Source organism: Oncorhynchus nerka, linkage group LG7, assembly GCF_034236695.1.
Source record: "Oncorhynchus nerka isolate Pitt River linkage group LG7, Oner_Uvic_2.0, whole genome shotgun sequence".
Classification (NCBI taxonomy): Eukaryota; Metazoa; Chordata; class Actinopteri; order Salmoniformes; family Salmonidae; genus Oncorhynchus; species Oncorhynchus nerka.
Window position 1 is genome coordinate 40,868,383 of NC_088402.1, and position 14,194 is coordinate 40,882,576.

Sequence of the window (14,194 nt, forward strand, 5' to 3'; positions counted from 1 at the left end):
AACATGATTTTGATTCGTTGATTCATACTATTTTATCCTTCCACAAGATAAAGTCCTGACACACATCAAGTCAGTCTTTGTGTTCTGTATCTATAGACGCGACCCAGTCGTTCAGGCTTTGTGTTCTGTAGGCTTTGTGTTCTGTATCTAGACCCGACCAGTCAGTTCTGTATCAGTCTTTGTGTTCTGTACCTATAGACGCGACCCAGTCGTTCAGGCTTTGTGTTCTGCACCTATAGACGCGACCCAGTCGTTCAGTCTTTGTGTTCTGTATCTATAGACCCGACCCAGTCGTTCAGTCTTTGTGTTCTGTACCTATAGACGCGACCCAGTCGTTCAGGCTTTGTGTTCTGTACCTATAGACGCGACCCAGTCATTCAGGCTTTGTGTTCTGTACCTATAGACGCGACCCAGTCGTTCAGGCTTTGTGTTCTGTATCTATAGACGCGACCCAGTCGTTCAGGCTTTGTGTTCTGTACCTATAGACCCGACCCAGTCGTTCAGGCTTTGTGTTCTGTATCTATAGACCCGACCCAGTCGTTAGTATGGCAATGGAACTTTTAGAGCGGACTGGTAATGTTCTTATCCCTTCCTTTCAAGCTTGCTAGCTTGCCAACTCCGGGTCATTTACAGTCACGTCAAAAAGTGCAGTCAGAATAACAGCAAAGTAGCTCCATTTGCATTTGTTTAAGCTGTTTTGTAGTTAGCTTATGATGCGCGACTTTGCCTGGCAGAGAAGATTCGCTGTCTTGTCAGGACACTGTTCAGACAAAAGACACACATTCCATGACATTAATTTGAGCGGATTTTAATAAATGAAAACCATACATTCTATTTGCTATCCACATAGCTATAGCTACTTATTGTATGTCACATGTATCTGTACATTCCCCTGGATGATGGTGCATTGGTTGAAATATCTGTCGGGGTCTGTGCTACTACTACTACTACTACTACTACTACTACTACTGCTGCCTTGCTTCAGCCTTTTGGGTGTTGATGCATTGTTTTCTTTGTTTTTCGGCCAGGATGTTGCTCCGGCGTTTTCTGTGTCAGTGACGGACGCCAGTAGCTCCCTAACTTCTAAACCAGAATTGGCCAGTTTCTGGACTGTCGTGATCCTGATGCTGTGCTTTGTGTATGTAGTTGTTCCCGCTGCCCAGCAGTTCTTGGGTAGAAGTGCTGCCAGATAGTTCACGCCCATCGGCTCTGACTTGTACCACATCGAGTCCCCGATACACACTCCCTGGAGATCAAATTTAAGGGCGTTCTCCGGGCATTTCGATAGATTTTTCTCTAGTGATGCCACCGGGCATAGTGGGTTCCCTGGCTGCTCGAACATGAATCCCCTCTTGGACTCCCTGCCCCTCTCCCTTGGGTCCAGATGATTCTTTGTGGCCTCGTTATATGCGAGAGTGGCGTATCTGAGACAGAGAATGCATTATTATAATATAGTTTTCCAGTAGCCTAATTACAGGTGCAACTTAGAAATAAAACAAACAGGCTTTGAACAACATACCTTAGACCGTTCTCGTCTGTTTTTACGAGGAATGAGTTGGGCTTTAGTTTGACCCAGATGTAACTGGAGGTCGAACCACACTTTCTGGACCAGACCCCTTGGTGACCCGGGATTCAGAGCCTGGGAGTTTTGAAGCTGGGCCATGTCCTTATCGGTGATGGGAGGGTGGCTGTTAGATATCCTTTCCTTGCCTTCTTAGCTGATTGGAGGTGGTAAATTCAGTGTCCTTCATAAGTCACCAGCTGTGACCGATGGGCGGGTCATTTAGGAACCGGCTGAACCCACTCCGGAGTACATTTCCATAAAACTGTCGGAGAAGGATGTTATACTCTTCCTTAGTGACATTTTTGAAGCCAACAACTTTTTTTATTCTCTGCTAGCCAGCCCTCAAAGCAACGCCACAGCCAGTATTATTTTTCCCGTTACAGCTTTTCTCTACATATTTATATATATTTTTAATTGAACCTTTATTTAACTAGGCAAGTCAGTTAAGAACAAATTCTTATTTACAGTGATGTGGGTTGCCTTGTTCAGGGGCAGAACGACAGATTTGTACCTTGTCCGCTCTGGGATTCGATCCAGCAACCTTTCGGTTACTGGCCCAACGCTCAAACCACTAGGCTACCTGCCGTCATTCAATGCAGTGTCCTCCAAGTCTGCATGCCTGGGTATTATTGCTATCTCCCTTTTCCCCCTTCATCCATAGTCATGCCGCTGAAAATATAACAAAAAATTCCACTCATCCATTTTAGTCTTCGCAACAAAGTATCGATTTAGCCAGTCAACTGAAAACAAGTTTTGTGTGTTGCTATGACAACCAGCTCAATTTGCTGTCTGGCTCCTTCGGGCACATTCACTTTATATGGGAGGGTGGAAATCGCAATTCAATATTGAAACAAAATGTAAAAAGTCGGAGAGACAGACAGCAAAGGTTTATACAAATCTCTGCTGTTGGAAACCAAATGCTTATCTTAAAGAAATGGAAGATAATGTCTAGATGCTTTTTTATAGCGGAGCTTCTTGTTATACATTTCCTGGCTGATGAGACGGTGGGTTGCTCAGTGAGATGGAACTGAGTAAATGGGCATTTCAGCGTCATTGGTTTGACCGGTGGTAACTTGTGAAATAGACACCAGCTGGAATGCGGTTTTAACCAATCAGCATTCGGGATTAGACACACCCGTTGTATTCGAGACTGAGTGAGATGTCACACACGTAGTAGAACGTTTGAGTTTTATCCAGTTTGAGCCAGGAGGTGGAACTGGCTTGAGCCAGAAACGTACAAAATCGAATGAAAAGAAATCCATGTAAACTGAATTGTGGTTCAAGTGAGAAAGCCAATGTCTGGTTGAGGTTTTGGTAGGCGAGGGTAGCGCATGAAGAGAAGGGATGTTGAGGTTGGAGGGGGATGGAGGGGAAAGTGAGGGGTTAGGAGTGAGTGACGAAAGTAAGGGAAATGTGAAGGAGGGTGGAAGGGAGTGTGTGTGTGACTGTTGATCCACTGCCATGGTTCAAGAGGTGGGGAGGAATGAGAAACATCCAAGATATTTTCCGAGCTCTGGTTTAGTGGAGTCGACCGCTTTGACCTGGCTAGAGAGAGAGAGAGCGGGAGGGGGGAGAGAAGGATGAGAATAGGTTCTGGACACGTGCAGCATCGTGCACACACACACACACACACACACGTTCATTCAGTCAAATACACAGAATACACACACTGTCCGGGATATGGATAGGGTGGAGTGGGTCATGGCTGAGGCTCATTGTTGTCGAGGCAGTCAGACTTCCTGTTGGAAGCAGGGAGGAGGCCCATCACCGCAATACAGCTGTGACACACACAAACACACAATCCAAGACACATCTTGTTCTATTTTAGCATCCCTGTTTTCTTTCAAACTCCTACACGTCATCTCCTGGCGTGGAAAAGCAGCACTTTCACACAATATTTACTCCAGATGAGCATAATCCAATAAAACCTTTCATTATAGAACAAGATCAAAGACAGGCCTCCACACAACCGCTTCTAGGTGATTATACGGTGTAGAAAAACAATGACCTTAGATTGAGGCTCAAAAGAGGACAAAACTCTAACTCATAGAAGTCCCCCTCCCCATCGTTCCTTCTCACAAATGCAACTCAACGGTTTTGTGCCTAACATTGCCGTTATAAGGCAAACAATAGTTCAAAGCACTTCCTTTGTCTTAGTATTTCTCTCATTTGAATTGAATCCAAATCAAATCAAAGTTTATTGGTCCCATACACAGATTTGCAGATGTTATCGAAAGTGCTTTTTGTTTCTATATCCAGCAGTGCAGTAACACATATCTATAAAATACAAAACAATACATGTCATAATCCAGAAATAAAAGATATATATATATATATATATAAGAACGAGCAATGTCAGAGACAGGAAAATATATATATATATATATACACATATAAGTGGCGGCAGGTAGCGGTTAAGAGCGTTGGGCCAGTAACCGAAAGGTCGCTGGTTCAAATCCCAGGACTGGCAAAGTGGAAAAATCTACCATTCTGCCCTTGAGCAAGGCAGCAACTGTTCCCCGGGCACCGATGACGTGGACATCGATTAACCTCTAGCGTCGAGCAATCCCGTATCCGGGAGCGTAATCATAGCCTCAAGCTCATTACCATAACGCAACGTTTCCTATTCATGAAAATCGCAAATGAAATGAAATAAATATATTGAAACACAAGCTTAGCCTTTTGTTAACAACACTGTCATCTCAGATTTTCAAAATATGCTTTAACTAAAGCTACACAAGCATTTGTATAAGAGTATTGCTAGCCTAGCATAGCATTAAGCCTAGCATTCAGCAGGCAACATTTTCACAAAAACAAGAAAAGCATTCAAATAAAATAATTTACCTTTGAAGAACTTCGGATGTTTTCAATGACGAGACTCTCAGTTAGATAGCAAATGTTAATTTTTTCTAAAAATATTTTTTGTGTAAGAGAAATGGCTCCGTTTTGTTCATCACGTTTGGCTAAGAAGAAAAAAACGAAAATGCAGTCAACACAACGCCAAACTTTTTTCAAAATTAGCTCCATAATATCGACAGAAACATGGCAAACGTTGTTTAGAATCATTCCTCAAGGTGTTTTTCACAATTCTATTCGATGAAAAATCATTCCTGGCAGTCGGTTTCTCATCGAAGGCAAACGGAAAAATACTGCAGCTGGAGATTACGCAATAATTGCGACGGAGGACACCAAGTGACCACCTGGTAGATGTAGTCTCTTATGGTCAATCTTTCAATGATATGCCTACAAATACGTCACAATGCTGCAGACACGTTGGGGGAAACGTAAGCTGACTCCTAGCTCCTCCACACCCATATAAAGAGTCATTGAAATGAGGCGGTTTCAAAAAATGCGGCACTTCCTGATTGATTTGTTTTATCTGGGTTTCGCCTGTAACATCAGTTCTGTGGCACTCACGGACAATATCTTTGCAGTTTTGTAAACGTCAGTGTTTTCTTTCCCAAGCTGTCAATTATATGCATAGTCGAGCATCTTTTCGTGACAAAATATCAACAAAATGAACGTTTTTCATCCAAAAATTAAAAGAGCGCCCCCTATATCGAAGAAGTTAAGGTTGCAGGCGGTGACGTTGCCGTATCAGGTGCTTATACAGCCCCACTGTATGCGCTCAATGGTGAATCTGTAGAAGTTTGCGACGGTCATAGGGGACCAAGACACATTTCTTTAAACTCCTCACCACACTGTCTGTGTGAAGGGACCATTTCAGGGTGTCAGTGATGTGCGAGTCAAGGAACCAGAAGCATCTCCCCGTCGGTGTGGATGGGGATGTGCTCTCTGCTTTCTCTTGTAGTCCATGACATGCTCCTTTTTGTTGAGGGAGAGGTTATATTCCTTGCACCACTCCTCCCGGGGCTCGTTGTTGGTAATCAGGCCTACCGCTGTTCTCGTCAGCAAACTTGATGATTGAGTTGGAGACGTGCGTGGCCTCGCCGTCATAGGGGAACGGGGAGTACAGGAGGGGGCTGAGCACGCACCCCTGTGGGGCCCCCGTGTTGAGGATCAGCATGGCGGAGGTGTTGTTGCCTAACTTCAACACTTTGGGTTGGCCCATTAGGAAGTCCAGGACCCAGTTGCACAGGGAGGGGTTCAGACCCAGGGCCCTGAGCTTAGGGGTGAGCTCTCAGGGCACTATGGTGTTGAGGGCTGACCTGTAATCGATGTACTCAATTCCTAAATTGGGTATTCCTCTTGTCCAGGTGGGATAAGGCAGTGTGCAGTGCAATGTCGATTGTATCGTCTGTGGTCCTATTGGGGCGATATGTGAATTTCAGTGGGTCTAGAGTGTCGCGTAAGGTGGAGGTAATATGGTCCTTAACTAGCTTCTCAAAGCACGTCATGATGACAGAAGTGAGTGCTATAGTCATTTAGTTCAGTTACCTTCACTTTCTTGGTTACAGGAACAATGGTGGACATCTTGAAGCAAGTGGGGACAACAGACTGGGATATGGAGAGATTGAATATGTCCAGAAACACTCCACTCAGCTTGTCTGCACATCTGAGGCTTGGGATGCCGTCTGGGCCGGCAGCCATACAAGGGTTAACACGATTAAATGACTTACTGACGTCGGCCACAGAGAACGAGAGCACACAGTTTTCGTGAGCGTCTGGGGTCCGCATCGTCGGCTCGATGTCAACAACTAGTCCTTCTGTTTCTCTTCCAGTCATTCCTCCTACTGTTCTCAGAGCAATTATTTTGTCCCGGCCCCTAGGCTTTGCCAGTTCTGGTCTATGGGTGTGTTTGCCAGTTCTGGTCTATGGGTGTGTTTGCCAGTTCTGGTCTATGGGTGTGTTTGCCAGTTCTGGTCTATGGGTGTGTTTGCCAGTTCTGGTCTATGGGTGTGTTTGCCAGTTCTGGTCTATGGGTGTGTTTGCCAGTTCTGGTCTATGGGTGTGTTTGCCAGTTCTGGTCTATGGGTGTGTTTGCCAGTTCTGGTCTATGGGTGTGTTTGTGTGTGTGGCCCGAGGTTTGGCATCTCTACCATTGGGAACCACCATGGCTAATTTCAGCTCCCTGTAATCTCTATACAGCTCTATGGGAAAGCAGCCATTTTGCATTGAAGGCCCGTATTTGATTTCAGGACATTGAGCTGGTTTTCTTTAGAGTTGGACGCCCATTTCCATCATGCTGTGTCTCCAGCCCTAGATGGCGGTGTGTGTTTGAGTAATGTGGCCAGACAGGTGAAGGGTGTGTTCAACTCCCTCTTTTCCAGCCACCCTTACTTTCCAGCACTCTAATCCTTATAATCCCTTTCTCCTCCCTCCCTCTTTCTCCTCCTCCCTCTGTTTCTCTCGCTATCTCTTCTCTCCCTCCATGTCTTTATCTCTCTCGCTCTCCTCTCTCTCCCCCTCCATCTTCTCTCTCTCATTCTCTCAGGCGGTGGAGAGGGAGCAGGTGGACAGCATTCAACCCAAGCTGCAGCACGTGAACGCGGTGGGCCAGGGCCTGATCCAGAGCGCAGCCAAACACACAGACACCCAGGCTCTGGAGCATGACCTAGAGACCACCAACCTCAGATGGAACTCCCTCAACAAGAGGGTAAGTCAGTCTGTCCGTCTGACCATCTATCCATCGGTCTGACTGTAATGGTATGTCTGTGCTATGGTTTGTGTATGCGTGCATGCGTTTGTGTCTGACTGAGTATGCATATTTACGTGTTACGTTTGTTTATTTGTGCGTGAATGGAATGATGGGTTTGTAAGGAACCAGGTTTATGTTTGTCTATGTATACCCGTACATGTCAATACAGTCATTGTCCCCCCTCACTCACTGCATTGTTCCTTGACCAGATTGCAGAGCGCATCGCCCAGTTGCAGGAAGCTCTGTTGCATTGTGGGAAGTTCCAGGATGCCCTGGAGCCTCTTCTGAGCTGGCTGAGTGACACGGAGGAGCTGGTAGCCAATCAGAAGCCCCCGTCAGCCGAGTACAGAGTGGTCAAGGCCCAGATCCAGGAACAGAAGGTGAGCGAGAAAAGGATGAGTAGAGAAAGGGATAGATGGAGTCAGGGATGAGTATCTAGATGGAGAGAGTTGTAGTGAGGAACATATATTTTATTTTAATACCAGGTCTTTTCCCTATATCAGATACTAAGTCATTTACTGGGCATTAGAGACATGTGGAACCTAGATTTGCATAAAAACAAGCTTAAGCTAAACAACCTTAATTTATTCATATATTTGAACTTTATTTATTCATAGATAATAATAGAATTGGCTATTACTGTTATTCAATTGTCCTTATTTTCACCAAGAGACAAATAACACGTGAAAGGGAAACACTCACACACCTAATTATCTGGGTGTTTTGGCAGAGGAAAAGCTCAAATGAGTCTGCCAGTCTGGTTGGCATTCAACACACACCAGTTAACACAGATGTCGGATTACAATGTTCAGAGAAACCGAGAGGATGAAGAAAACACAATGTCTGCACTCCCTCTTCATCTGGAACACTTCCCGTGTTTGTGTGTCGAGGAGAGCGGCGGATTCAGCCCCGCCCACTCTGTCATACGTGTCTCCGTCCGCCGCTGAAAGTGTCGAGCCTCACTGAGGGTCAGTGGAGAGGAAACTGAAGACGAGTGCCGTTTTACCGGAGGCTCGTTCAACGTCCCTGAACAGTTATGAAGGGGTTCAGAAAGGGAAGTACTGCCAAATTGAGCTACGACTCATCGTGGACGTCGTCACAACAGGGGTGGCCTGATATTTGAGATACTGTGTTGTTGAGGAACACTGCAAAACATTGCGGTATTGAATGTGAAGTATGTTCTAGCTATCTTGCCAACAGCAGCATACCACCCTGCATACCACTGCTAGCTTGCTTCTGAAGCTAAGCAGGGTTGGTCCTGGTCAGTCCCTGGATGGGAGACCAGATGCTGCTGGAAGTGGTGTTGGAGGGCCAGTAGGAGGCACTCTTTCCTCTGGTCTAATAAAAAATATCCCAATGCCCCAGGGCAGTGATTGGGGACATTGCCCTGTGTAGGGTGCAGTCTTTCGGATGGGACGTTAAACGGGTGTCCTGACTAAATTACCAATCTGGCTAAATTACCAATCTGACCCTCAAACCATCACGGTCACCTAATAATCTCCAGTTTACAATTGGCTCATTCATCCCCCTCCTCTCCCCTGTAACTATTCCCCAGGTCGTTGTTGCAAATGAGAATGTGTTCTCAGTCAATTTACCTGGTAAAATAACTAATAAATCAGCGACTCTTCTGGTCTTGAATATACCCCTAACCTTAATATACATGCAGAACAAAGAGTATGAGAGTTGGTATTATTTGTCGTGTTGAACGTCCCGTCTCTGTCTCTCATGTTCCAGCTGTTACAAAGACTGCTGGACGACCGCAGAGCCACTGTTCAGATGATCCAGGGAGAGGGAGAGAGGATCGCAGCCACGGCCGAGACACAGGACAAAGACAAGATCCAGAAACAACTGGAGAGTCTGGGAGAGAGATGGGACGAGCTGCTGGAGAAAGCCAGGGCAAGGTAACGTACATTATTGTATGGACACACTACACATAGGAGTTGATATAACCGGTCATCATTCATCACGTACATGCACCACAGTCAGTGACGACATCTCAACACCACAGAAAGACTCTTACCCATGCATAGTGAACATGCATGCATAGTACACACACACACACACACACACTAGCCTACCTATAGAATGCATTGCCATTACTGCAGTACACAACCCACACATTCCTGACTGTCGTGTCTGAATCCTTATTTGGATCCACGATAAGACGTTGATATACAAAGGCGACACAAACGCTCACCCCCTCTCTCCCTTATTCTCCCTTCTCCTCCCGCCTCTGCAGGCAGTGCCAATTGGAGGATCTGCAGGCGCTGGCACTTCAGTTCCACGAGGCAGTGGAGCCTCTTGGAGAGTGGCTGAGTGCCACCGAGCGACGCCTGAGCACCGTCGAGCCCATGGGAACCCAGACTTCCAAGATCACCCAACAGATTACAAAACACAAGGTAACGTGGTTGACGGTGTCACAAGGTAACGTGTCCCCCTCGAAACACGGGTTGCGTTTTCGGTTTCCTTTGAGGAAAAGAGGTGAATAAGGACAGAAATTAGGGTTTAAGTCTCTGGAATGAAACTAGGGAGACGAGGATGGTACCTGAATACACGACTGGTTACTTTCCATTGAGAGAAAGAAAGGGAAGCCCAGGCTCAACAATTTTCCCCTCAACATTTTGATATGATTTGATATCAAATATATATTATATTTCATTGAACCTTTTTTGTTGTTTATGATTTTATGTTTTTCTTGTAGAGTTATCATACATATTTGGCTTTCATTCGTTCCTTCTGATTTCTCATTCATTATGATTTCTCATCTGCATCCTCATCTTATCCTTTATTTGTTCCCTATGTTTTTCTTCTGTTCTCCTTCACTCCTCCCCCTCTCCGCACACACCACCCCCTCTCCTTCACTCCTCCCCCTCTCCGCACACTCCTCCCCCTCTCCGCACACTCCTCCCCCTCTCCGCACACACCACCCCAGGCCGTCCAAGAGTCCGTCTCCTCTAGAGGATCCGAGGTCAACCGCCTCGAGGCCCTCGGCCAATCCCTGGCGCCCCTCAGCTGCGCGGCCGACCGCGATTGGCTGAGGGAGCGTGTGGGGGCGGTGCGGCTAGGCCACTCGGAGCTCAGTGATTGGTGCCAATGCAGGGCCGTCATGCTGGAGCAGGCCCTGGCCAATGCCCAGCTGTTTGGGGAGGATGAGGTGGAGGTGCTCAACTGGCTGGCTGAGGTGGGCCAGCGGCTGGGACAGGTGTCTGTGCAGAGCTACCAGCCAGGGGTCCTCACCCAGCAGCACAAGCACTCACTGGTACGATACTATGGTTTAGACAGGGAGTAGCTATTCATTAACACAGAGTGGTAGGATACTACCGCACTACCGCAGGGAGTATTGTATTGGCTGGTACTGTCTAGACATTGAGTAGCAATAGGAATGACTCGTATTACGTTCTACGGATGTCAAACTCGTTCCACGGAGGGCAGAGTGTCTGTGGGTTTTCGGTCGTCCGTTGTACTTGATTGATGAATTAAGGTTACAATTTGTAAGGAACTCCCCTCACCTGGTTGTCTAGGGCTTAATTAAAAAGGGGAAAACCAAAAACCTGCAGACATTAGGCCCTCCATGGAATGAGTTTGACACCACTGCTCTATAAGGTGTTCATTCTCTTTCTCCACCTTCCCCCATCAGTCTCTGAATGAAGAGATAGTGAGCAGGAAGAAGCAGGTTGACCAGGCCGTCAAGAACGGACAAGCCCTGCTCAAGCAAACCACCGGTAAAGTGTACAACCTCTAACTCTGGATACTACTACTAATCTCCCTTCCCTGATTCTGGACCAGCTCTCCCCTAGCCCACATCTAACCATCTCTCACTAGCCAAACAGCCAGAACTGTTCCGGGACATGTCATTTTATAAAGGAATATATGTTGTTCACCCCTGCAGGTGAGGAAGTTCTGCTGATCCAGGAGAAGCTGGACGGTATCAAGTCTCGCTACGCTGAGATGACGGGCGGGAGCAGCAAAGCCCTCCGCATCCTGGAGCAGGCCCTGCAGCTGAGCACGCGATTCGCCAGCGCCCACGACGACCTCAACCACTGGTTAGACAAGGTGGAGGCGGAGCTCAACGTCATGGAGCCCGACGCCACGCCAGCCTATCAGGACAGACAGAAGGTAGGGGCCGTTTATTTTTTATTTTTTTAATGTTAGTCCCTTTTTTTTCTCCCCAATTTCGGGATTATGATCTTGCCTCATCACTGCAACTCCCCAACGGCCCGGGAGAGGCGAAGATCGAGTCATGCGTCTTCTGAAACATGACCCACCGAGTCGCGCTTCTTAACACCCTCCTGCTTAACCCGGAAGCCAGCCGCACCAATGTGTCGGAGAAAACACCTTTTAAACTGATGACCGAGGTCAGCCTGCAGGCGCTCGGCCCACCACAAGGAGTTGCTAGAGCGCGATGAGCCAAGTAAAACACCCCCGGCCACAACCTCCCCTAACCCAGACGACGCCGGGCACAGCCAGTGACGACGCAACACTGCAATGCAGTGCCTTAGACCGCTGTGCCACTCGGGAAACCCCCAGGGGATGTTTTCTTAACAGTTTATTATACAAATATGCTGTGAATATACCGTATATTGTGTAAATATATTTGCAGTCTGCAATTTTTCCAGATGTTCAGTGGTCATTTCAATGAATGATTTACCCAATGATTCTTGAAGAATAACTTCCGTTTTCCTCTCTTGCGGTTGTTTGTTTTTAACACTGTAGCGCAAGTAGGACTTATATCTTGAGTTGAAGATACTCAATCTGTGTGCGTGTGTTTCTCTCCCAGGAGCTGAAGTGTGTGTCGGCGGAGAAACGTCTGGTTTTGGACACGGTCAACGAGGTGGGCAGTGCCCTCTTAGACCTGGTGCCCTGGCGTGCCCGCGAGGGCCTAGACCGCCTGGTGGCTGACGCCAACCAGCGCTACCGAGCGGCGGACGAGACCATAACCCAGCGGGTACAGCTGGTACAGGCTGCCGTCCAGAGGTCACAACAGGTACTGCAATGTGACTAAATGAAACCAACGTTTATTGGTCGCGGACGGACACAGTTGGTACTCCGTTCAGGGATCGTATACATTTACAGTGGATGGGGGTGTTGATAGTCAAAGGTGGGCCAAATTGAATAAGTTCAGGATTTGAATAGTTGAATAGCTTCATTCTCTGGGTCGATCTTTGTCTGTAGAAGTAAGCCGTGAGGTTTCTGCTGACGTTGTCAACAAGAGGATGACGCTAATGTTGTGGCATTTCCCTCTAGTCTTCTCTAAGCATTTAGGTGGCTGTGTGTAATGCCAACCAGCTAACGCTGCTGTAAATGCTAATAACGTCTCACTCTGTCAGTATGGGGAGCCTGAGTGTGCCGGTGCTAACTGTGTGTATCTCTCTGTGCCTCAGTATGAGGAGGCGGTGGACGCGGAGCTGACCTGGGCTGGGGAGACGGAGAGGAAGCTATCCTCCCTGGGTCCTCTGAGTCTGGAGCCTGACGTCACCGTGGCCCAGCTACAGGTCCAGAGGGCCTTCAATATCGACATCATCCGACACAAAGACACCGTGGACCAGCTACTCCACACCAGGGACGACATCCTGGAGACGTGCAGCGACCAGCAGAGAGACGCTCTGGTGGTGAGGAGAGAGGGACAAAGGAGGGTTTAGGGAGCGCGGAAGAGGGTAGAGAAATGCAGGGAGTCTGAGAGAGCGGTGAAAGACAGAACAAGACCCCTTTTGTAACATACTGTATGCAATGACTCATTTAAGAAAAGTTAATTCACAGGAAAATCAAATGACATGACTTATGTATTTGTTATATTCATATTCATATTGTTAAATATTATAAACAAGGAGGGAAATATTGGGTTTTGTGCTTGAAGTAAAAGCCTACAACATTAGTACACAAAATGTGAACTATTCCAGTGGTTTTTGCCTAGTTACCAAATGTGAACCATTCTAACCTCTTTTCTTCCCCTCGCTCTCCTCAGGTGAAGACTGACTCGCTGACTGCCCGCTACGAAGTGGTGAGCCAGCGGCACCAGGAGCGTTTCTCAGCCCTGGAGCAGGCCCAGGTCCTGGTGGCCCGCTTCTGGGAGACCCAGGAGGAGCTGGAGCCCTGGCTGGGGGAGACGGAGACCCTTATCGCCCAGCTGCCCCCACCTGCCATCGACACCGAGGCCCTGCGACTACAACAGGAGCAGATGAGGGTGAGGAGGAGGCTCTAATTGCTGTATTTTAACTAATGTCCTCGTGAAAACATGTATCATGTCGAATGAGTTCCTAACACTTCTACTTTCTTTTTTTCTTTTTCCTGTCTCCCTCTTTCTCTGTGGTACTCCAACTGTACCACTCTCTCAATCACACTGTCCATCTTCCTCTTTACTTATTTTCCACTCTTTCTCCCTCCATCTTTCGTCCAGCTCCTGAGGGAGTCCATAGCGGAGCACAAGCCCCACATCGACAAGCTGCTGAAGATCGGCCCCCAGCTGGCCGTTCTGAGTCACCAGGAGGGGGCCACGGTGAGGCAGCGCTACAGCGACGCCGAGACACGCTACGCGGCCATCAAGGAGGAGGTCAAGGGTCGCGCCGCCACCCTGGACGAGGCTGTTTCTCAGTCTGCGCAGGTATGGTTTTGTAAAAGTGAATTTGAAATCGGTTTGGGGCTCGAAAGTGTCAATTGTTGAAGCTTGTGTCTGCCGATTGCTACCCCGATAAAACCAAGCTTCCGGCATCCATATGAGGAAATCTGACGACTTCCTTATATGGATGCCGTAAGCCTTGTTGTGTCCATATTTGGAAGTCTCAAGATTTCCATGTGCCGCCTAGCTGCTAATGGCAGGACGAGGTCCATGTAACGTTACCACTCCAGTCTGTAGTGGAAGAGCAGTGTGAAGGTGTTAGGCATTGGCTGAAGTGTCGTGGGATTTCTGTGACCAATGCTCAAGCTATAGTGTGATGGTGCATATTGGACTCCTTACTTGGAGCTGTTCTGTCTCTTTTACTAATTTCCATCAGATTGGAAGAGAACTAGACCATGTTGACTTATTATTTCACTCC

General features: G+C 47.4%; 1 protein-coding gene across 1 annotated transcript in view; it reads left to right on the plus strand.

Moving 5' to 3' along the window:
- The window catches only part of macf1a (microtubule actin crosslinking factor 1a), a 246,088-nt gene that overhangs the window by 197,986 nt on the left and 33,908 nt on the right, over positions 1-14,194 (plus strand). Inside the window, 11 exon segments of the mRNA XM_065020508.1 lie at positions 6,960-7,121; positions 7,373-7,543; positions 8,898-9,064; positions 9,403-9,562; positions 10,096-10,422; positions 10,801-10,885; positions 11,053-11,279; positions 11,941-12,147; positions 12,545-12,772; positions 13,126-13,344; positions 13,558-13,761. Coding sequence (XP_064876580.1) covers positions 6,960-7,121; positions 7,373-7,543; positions 8,898-9,064; positions 9,403-9,562; positions 10,096-10,422; positions 10,801-10,885; positions 11,053-11,279; positions 11,941-12,147; positions 12,545-12,772; positions 13,126-13,344; positions 13,558-13,761 — 2,157 coding nt within the window.